The following is an 8605-nucleotide window of genomic DNA, read 5'->3' as shown; positions in this document are numbered from 1 at the left end:
GGAGACGGAGAGAGGGAGGGGAGAGTTGGGGGTCGTGGTCGGGGATAGAGGGACAGAGATCAGGAGGTAGGGGAGGGGACGGGGGGACATGGCCGGGGAAGAGAGAGGAGGGAGAGGGAGAGGAGACGGAGAGAGGGAGGGGAGAGTTGGGGGTAGAAGTGCGGGGTCGGGGAGAGAGGGACAGAGATCTGGAGGGAGGGGAGGGGATGGGGGGACATGGCCGGGGAAGAGAGAGGAGGCAGAGGGAGGGGAGACGGAGAGAGGGAGGGGAGAGTTGGGGGTCGGGGTCCGGGAGAGAGGGACAGAGATCAGGAGGGAGAGGAGGGGGTGGGGGGACATGGCCGGGGAAGAGGGAGAGGGAGGGGAAACGGAGAGAGGGATGGGAGAGTTGGGGGTTGGGGTTGGGGTCGGGGTCGGGGAGAGATGGACAGAGATCAGGAGGGAGGGGGTGGGGGGACATGGCCGGGGAAGAGAGAGGAGGGAGAGGGAGGGGAGACGGAGAGAGGGAGTGGAGAGTTGGGGGTTGAAGTGCGGAGTCGGGGAGAGAGGGACAGAGATCAGGAGGGTGGGGAGGGGATGGGGGGACATGACCGGGGAAGAGAGAGGAGTGAGAGGGAGGGGAGATGGAGAGAGGGAGGGGAGAGTTGGGGGTTGAAGTGCAGAGTCGGGGTCGGGGAGAGAGGGACAGAGATCAGGAGAGAGGGGAGGGGAGGGGGGGACATGGCCGGGGAGGAGAGAGGAGGGAGAGGGAGGGGAGACGGAGAGAGGGAGGGGAGAGTTGGGGGTTGAAGTGCGGGGTCGGGGAGAGAGGGACAGAGATCAGGAGGGAAGGGAGGGGTGGGGGGACATGGCCGGGAAAGAGAGAGGAGGGAGAGGGAGGGGTGACAGCGAGAGGGAGGGGAGGGTTGGGGGTTGGGGTCGGGGAGAGAGGGACAGAGATCAGGAGGGAGGGGGTGGGGGGACATGGCCGGGGAAGAGAGAGGAGGGAGAGGGAGGGGAGACGGAGAGAGGGAGGGGAGAGTTGGGGGTGGGGTCGGGGAGAGAGGGACAGAGATCAGGAGGGAGGGGGTGGGGAGGGGGGACATGGCCGGGGAAGAGAGAGGAGGGAGAGGGAGGGGAGACGGAGAGAGGGAGGGGAGACGGAGAGAGGAAGGGGAGAGTTGGGTGTCGGGGTCGGGGTCGGGGAGAGAGGGACAGAGATCAGGAGGGAGGGGAGGGGAAGGGGGGACATGGCCGGGTAAGAGGGAGGAGGGAGAGGGAGGGGAGAGGGAGAGAGGGACAGAGATCACATGTTTCTGCCCAATCCTCATTTCCTCGATCCGTTCGGTCTCCACACATCTGCCGGCCTCTGTTTTATGTGAGGACGATCACTGAATCTTCACCGGCCTCTGTGGTGGGGAGTTACAGACATTCACCACCCTGTGAGAGAAGACATTTCCCCTCATCTCAGTCCCGGACAGTCCACCTCCAACTTCTTCACACAGATGGTCATCCGGGTGTGGAATGAGCACAAGTGGTGCATGTGAGCTCAATTTCAACATTTAAGATGTTCGTATAGGTACCTGCATGTTAGGGGTACGGGAGTAGGGAGTTGAAAAGCCTCAGCACCAACTAGATGGGCCAAAGGGCCTGTTTCTGTGTTGTAATTTACTATGACTCTGTGTCAAGAACATGAAATAATACTAATGTTTACTCTAATTCCTTCTAACAGCTGAGCAGACCAACCATACATCTGAGTTGGAGATATTTACATGGCGTTAAAACTGTGGCACTTTAAATTAACAGTACATACAAGAAAATCCCAGCTGCATGTTAACCAAGGCTATTTGTGTGAGAGTGTTTCAGTTACTGTGGGGCCAGGAACCCGTGCAGCTCAGTGGGAACAGGGAATAATACCAATGGAGAGAGTCAAACTGAGCCAGGTTACAGATTGGAGATGGCAGAAATGCTCCATTCTTAGAGAGACAGGAAGAGCACCAGAGAATTTGATGGTCATTCCAGATACAAGCACTGTGCCCAGTTACAACATAATTTCTCTCTCCAACTTGGGAGGAACTACACTGCAACAGTGTGATACCAGATCACACCTTGGCAACTAAAGTAATCTCATCTGAAATGTTGTCCTACACCCATTGATGGATTTTGTAAATCTTTTTACAGGTTAAAAACGACAAGGAATTTGTCTACGGAAATCTCGAACACAACACGCCAGTTTTGCTGTCTTTGTCCAGATATTTAAGAAGTGGAGCAAGGGATTCACTCGATCATCCTTCCTGCTCAGACTGTGGGGAGGAATTCACTCAGTCATCTCAACTGAAAGTACATCAGCAAGTTCACACTGGGACAAGGCCATTCACCTGTTCTGTGTGTGAGAAGGGATTCAGTCGGTCTTCCCACCTGTGGACACACCGGTCAGTTCACATCGAGCAGAGGCTGGTCACCTGCTGAATTTGTGGAGAAGGTTTCACTCGGTTATCTGACCTAATGGCTCACCAGCGAGTTCACACTGGGGAGAGGCCGTTCACCTGCTCAGTCTGTAGGAAGGGATTCGCTCAGTCATCTCATCTACAGAGTCACCAACGTGTTCACACTGGAGAGAGGCCGTTCACCTGCTCAGACTGTGGGAAGGGATTCACTCAGTCATCTCACCTATTGACACACCGGTCATTTCACACTGGGGAGAGGCCATTTACCTGCCCAGACTGTGGGAAGGGATTCACTCGGTCATCTCACCTACTGAGACACCAGTCAGTTTACACTGGGGGGAGGCCGTTCACCTGCTCAGACTGTGGGAAGGGATTCACTCAGTCATCTCACCTATTGACACACCGGTCATTTCACACTGGGGAGAGGCCATTTACCTGCCCAGACTGTGGGAAGGGATTCACTCGGTCATCTCACCTACTGAGACACCAGTCAGTTTACACTGGGGGGAGGCCGTTCACCTGCTCAGACTGTGGGAAGGGATTCACTCAGTCATCTCACCTATTGACACACCGGTCATTTCACACTGGGGAGAGGCCATTTACCTGCCCAGACTGTGGGAAGGGATTCACTCGGTCATCTCACCTACTGAGACACCAGTCAGTTTACACTGGGGGGAGGCCGTTCACCTGCTCAGACTGTGGGAAGGGATTCACTCAGGCATCCAAACTGAAGGTACATCAGAGAGTTCACACCGGAGAAAGGCCATTCACCTGCCCAGACTGTGGGAAGGGATTCACCCAGTCATCCCATCTACAGAGTCACCAACGAGTTCACACTGGGGAGAGGCCATTCACCTGCTCAGACTGCGGGAAGGGATTCGTTTGCTCATTCAATCTGAAGGTACATCAGCGATTTCACACTGGGGAGAGGCCGTTCACCTGCTCAGACTGTGGGAAGGGATTCACTTTATCATCCCAACTAAAGGTACATCAGAGGGTTCACACTGGAGAGAGACCATTCACCTGCTTGGACTGTGGGAAGGGATTCACTCAGGCATCTCAACTACTGACACACCAGTCAGTTCACATGGGGGAGAGGCCGTTCACCTGCTCAGACTGTGGGAAGGGATTCACTCGGTCATCTGACCTACAGAGACACCAGCGAATTCACACCGGGGAGAGGCCGTTCACCTGCTCAGACTGTGGGAAGGGATTCACTTGCTCATCCAGTCTGAAGGTACATCAGCGAGTTCACACTGGGGAGAAGCCGTTCACCTGCTCGGACTGTGGGAAGGGATTCACTGTGTCATCCAAACTACTGGCACACCAGACAGTTCACACTGGGGAGAGGCCATTCATCTGCTCAGACTGTGGGAAGCGATTCACTCAGTCATCTAATCTACTGAGACACCAGCGAGTTCACACTGGGTAGAGGCTGATCACCTGCTCAGGCATTGGGAAGAGATTCTCTCAGCCATCGCCAACAAATGTGCATCATTGAGTTCACACTGGGGAGAGGCCGTTCACCTGCTGTGCAAGTGGGAAGGGATTCACTCCGTTATCTAACCTTGTGACACATGACCGGGTTCACAATGGGGAGAAAGTTTCAATAAGCTGAATGCTGGATATTTGTTCATCGCCACTGCTGAATGCAATTTCGAGAGTGACTGTCGGTGCTGAACTCTGCAATTATTGCTGCTGCTTACCACACCCAGTTCTGCACCCTGGTCACTGGGCATGGGAGGAGTTTCTTCTGCTGCACATTCACCTTTAATGGGACTGGAGTTTAATATTCTGGATCTGTGATAAATAAATCAGTTCTATTTTAAACTCTGTCTCCGGTTCTTAGTGAATTTATAACACAACTAGTGTACAGAAGAGAGTCAACTCAGGCCTGCTGGACCCAGCCAGTGATTCTGTCCCATGACAGTCCTTTTAAATCCTCCCCTGCTGTTCATCTCTCGCTCTCCCTAGGGTGATGAGTTCCAAACAGTCACCACTCTGTGGGTGAGGAGGTTTCCGTTGAATTTTCTGCGGACTGAAGAAGTCGAGCTGACTGCAGTTCTGTCTGAGATGTTCTTCATCCCTCTAATCTCTGGGTTGAGGAAGAATGACATTGGGAGTTAATCTCCTTATTCAGGGCTCATTTCCACATTATGGGCCATTTTCCCTGCCTCTAAAGGGTTGTTAGAAAACACCACTGTCCTCAAAAGACTGAAAGCAGAATGGGAAACCATTAGTTGGATGTTCAACGGAGCAGGGTCAGAAACCAGAGGCGGGTCTGCACAGGGCAGAGTTTGGGGCTCTGGACGATGGTCGGGGTAAGAACGTGTGATGAGAAGGGAATCAGCAGTGGGGTGTGGCAGCGAATGACAGAGTGGAAACGTTGGAAGCTGATTGACAGAGAAAATAATTCGGTTGTCTGACTGATGACACAAACAATACCTGTGGTGAGGTGCTCCACTGGTCGAGGAACATGTGTGTGGTGGGAATGGTTTTATCTATTGAGGGAGTTGTTCCTGTGTGTTTATCCTGTAATATTATATCGGGATGTTTATTTTAGATTATCCTATCTGTAATAATGTATTGATTATCTTATAAATAGTGAGATTCTGTCCCTAACTGGATCAGGCTTGAATTTATGATGCCTTAATGAAGTTATGGTGGTTATTCATGAGTTTGTATTTTAAAGCAAGATTTTGGTGAATGATGTTTGCCTCTTGATTGTACCTTCATAAGTAACCAGATTGATTCAAACTGCTAGAGGATCCTGGAATGTGTTGGATTGTGTCTGGTTTCTCGGCATTTGCTGCATTTATTGCCTCGTTTGTTTGTATTATATGTATTTTTGATTTTTTTTTCTTTCTGTGAACCACCTTGTCCTGTATTTCTGCAAGGAACCCCTCTGTTTCAGGGAAGAGGTCTCCAACTCTCAGTCAGGTGTTCGATGCTTCCTTGTCACCATCTCGTCTGCTCAGATCATTGGGCTGTCTCCCATTGAGGGTCATACTCATTCCACTGGTTAATCTTTTCTTCCATAGTGATGATTCATTTTTCTCAGTTTGCCTCTGATCTAAGTTTTCTGGTCTGTATTTCTTATCATGATTGCAGATACACACACACAGGGAGTGCTGAATCCAGTTCAGTTTTGATGAAAATATATACTTGTAAGTTTTATCTGACAGGTTGTGATTTTTTTTTCATGTGTGTTATTTCTCTTCCTCCTTCCATCCAAGGTAGTGTTAATCTAAGTGGGGTTGAGTGTAAATAGTCGGCCTTTTCTCCTTGGAGTGACAGAGGATGAGAGGTGACCTGATAGAGGTGTATAAGATGAGGAGAGGCATTGATCATGTGGACAGACAGGTTTTTTCCCCAGGGCTGAAATGGCTAACACAAGAGGGCATTGTTTTAAGGTGCGTGGATGTAGGTATAGAAGAGATATCAAGGGTAAATTTATGCAGAGAGTAGTAAATGCGTGGAATGGGCTGCCAGTGGCGGTGGTTGAGGTGGAATTGATAGGGTCTTTTAAGAGTCTCCTGGACAGGTACATGGTGCTTAGAAAAATAGAGGAGTATGGGTAAGCCTAGGTAATTCTAGGGCAAGGACATGTTCAGCACAGCTTTGTGGGCCGAAGGGCCTGTATACTGTGTTGTAGGTTTTCTATGTCTCTAAGTCGCTGCATGTGAGGCTGCTGAACAAGATCACAGCTCATGGAATTACAGGAAAGATGCTTGTATGGGTCGAAGATTGACTGACAAGGCAGAAAGAGTCAGAATAATGTGGAGAATTCTGTTTTGCTGTCGCTAACTAATGGTGTTCCGTAGGGGTCAGTATTGAGACCACATCTTTTCATATTAAATCTGAATGATATGGATGACGGAATTGATACCTTGGTGATGAACTTTGCAGTTGATACAAAGATAGGTACGGGACAGGTAGTTTAGAGCAAAGCCAGAGTCTGCAGAAGGACTTTGATAGGTTTGGAGAACAGACAACGAAGTAGCAGATGAAATACAGTGTATGCAAGTGTCCAGTCATGTACAATTGGTAGAAAGAATAAAGACAGAGAGAAAAAAATAAATGGGAGAAAATACAAAAATCAGAAATAGGTACTTGGGAGTCCGTGAACAGGAGTCTCTAAAGGTTTGCTTGCAGATTGAGTTAAGGATGACAACTGTAACGTTAGCATATAGGAGCAAGGATGTGGTACTGGAGCTTTATAACACATTGGTCAGATCACGCAGTTTCCGACCTCCCATCTGAGAAAAAGATATGCTCATATCGGAGCGGGTTCGGAGAAGGTTCACGAGAATGATTCCAGGAATGAAAGCGTTAACTGAAGATCTTTGACTCTGTTCTCGCTGGTCCAGAAGAAAGAGAGGGGATCTCATTGAAACCTATTAAGTATTGAAAGGCCTCGACAGAGTGGCTATGAAGAAGATGCACCCTATACTGTGTGAGTCTGGGACCAGAGGCCACGGCCTCAATGTACAGAGCATCCACTGACAGCAGAGATGAGGAGGAATTTCTGTAGTCAGGGAGTGGTAAATCTTTGGAATTCATTGCCATGGACGGAGTAGACGCCAAGTCATTGAGTGTATTTTAAATGGATGTTCAAGGATTATGGGGAGAAAGCAGGAGAATGGAGTTGAGAGGGATAATGAATTGGACACGAAGGAATGGTGGAACAGACTCGATTGGCTGAGCAGCCTCTGTCTCATATCTCATGGCTCAAGAAGAGTCTAGTGAGGTTGCATTAGGGTTAGGGTATCCGCACCTGGATTATTGTATTCAGTTTTGGTCGTTCTGCTGTAGGAGAGAGGACGTCAATCTGGAATGAGTGCAGGAGAGATTTACGAGAATGGTGCCGGTACTCGAGGGACTGAGTTCTGGAGAGAGGCTGGGCAGGTTGGGACTTCACACCTTGAAGTGCAGGAGATTGAGGCTGACATGATGCAGGTGTTCCAAACCCTGAGTGTACAGAACTGGGGAACGTGCGCAGTCCTTTTCCCCACTTTTGTGGAATCAACAACCAGACGGCACCGGTTCAAGGTGAGAGAGGATTGATTTAATAGGGATGCCAAGGGAAAATTATTAATCCACTCTCCCTTACGGTTTATTGTTTAACTAACTCGATGAGTCCACTCTCAGGTTAAAGGAGCAACACCTCATATTACATCCGGGTAGTTTACAACCCGATGGCATGAACATCGACATCTTTAACTTCTACCGCCACCTTTTCTTTTCATCAACCCACATGCCCGTCTCCTCCATTCTGTCTCCCCACTTCTCTCTTCTCCACTGTGGACCATCTCCCTCTGGTTCCTCTTTTACTTCCTTTTCTCCCCATGGTCCGCTCTCCTATCCTATCAGATTCCTTCTTTTCATTCCTTTGCATTTTCCATCTCCCACCTCACAGTGTCTCACTTCATCTCCCACCTCCCCCACCCACTCACCTTCACTCTTACCTGGCTTCACCTGTCATCTACCAGCTTGGACTCTCCACTCCTCACACCATCTTGTTTCAGCTTCTCCCAGTTCCAGTCCCGATGAAGGGTCTCGGCAGGAAATCTCTGTTTTGATTTATCCCCCTCTGTAGAAGCTACCTGACCTCCTGACTTCTTCCAACATTTTGTGTTTGTTACTCTGCATCTCCAACACCTGCAGAATCTCATCAGGACAGAGTGCAGAATGCAGAGACTACATCGAGTCTCACTAACGTCGAGGAGGCCACACCTGGAAAACTGGAAACTGCAGATGACCCCAACAGGCACGATGTTGAAAAGTTGCCTCATGTGGAAGGACTGTTTGGGACCCTGACTAGTGGTGGGGAGGGTGGTTTGGGGCAGGACTGGCACTTCATCCACTTGCAGAGTTGGCTTCCAGCCCCCTACACCCCTCCATATCGCTGCAAACCTCTCCCTTTTGTGGACAACACTGCCACTTGGTGGTGATTTGCCATAATAACAGGAGCCCCTGATTTGTGGATTCCATTGTCACTAGGTGGCGCTCTGCCGCAGGAACACTGAGAGACAGAAATGTGACGCTGCAGTCTGCTGAAATGTTTATTCAAGGTTGTTTAATTCCATTTCCAGCAGACAAGTGTAACTGAGATCGAAATAGTTATTACTCCAGCTCCAATGCAGCAGGAAAACACAACAGTAAAAACATATATCCAC

General features: G+C 49.8%; 1 protein-coding gene across 1 annotated transcript; it reads left to right on the top strand.

Annotated features, from left to right (window-relative positions):
- Positions 1 to 1413: 1413 nt before the first annotated feature.
- Positions 1414 to 4047, top strand: LOC140208617 (uncharacterized). The gene is made up of 2 exons (XM_072277422.1): positions 1414 to 1522; positions 2161 to 4047. Exon 2 carries the CDS (start codon positions 2485 to 2487, stop codon positions 3856 to 3858), a length of 1374 nt encoding a protein of 457 aa, XP_072133523.1. The 5' UTR covers positions 1414 to 1522; positions 2161 to 2484; the 3' UTR covers positions 3859 to 4047.
- The last annotated feature ends 4558 nt before the right edge of the window (positions 4048 to 8605 follow it).

The sequence above is a fragment of the Mobula birostris genome, chromosome 13, assembly GCF_030028105.1.
Source record: "Mobula birostris isolate sMobBir1 chromosome 13, sMobBir1.hap1, whole genome shotgun sequence".
Lineage (NCBI taxonomy): Eukaryota > Metazoa > Chordata > Chondrichthyes > Myliobatiformes > Myliobatidae > Mobula > Mobula birostris.
Note: the sequence above shows the minus strand (reverse complement) of the source record. Positions and strands in the feature narration are given on the sequence as shown.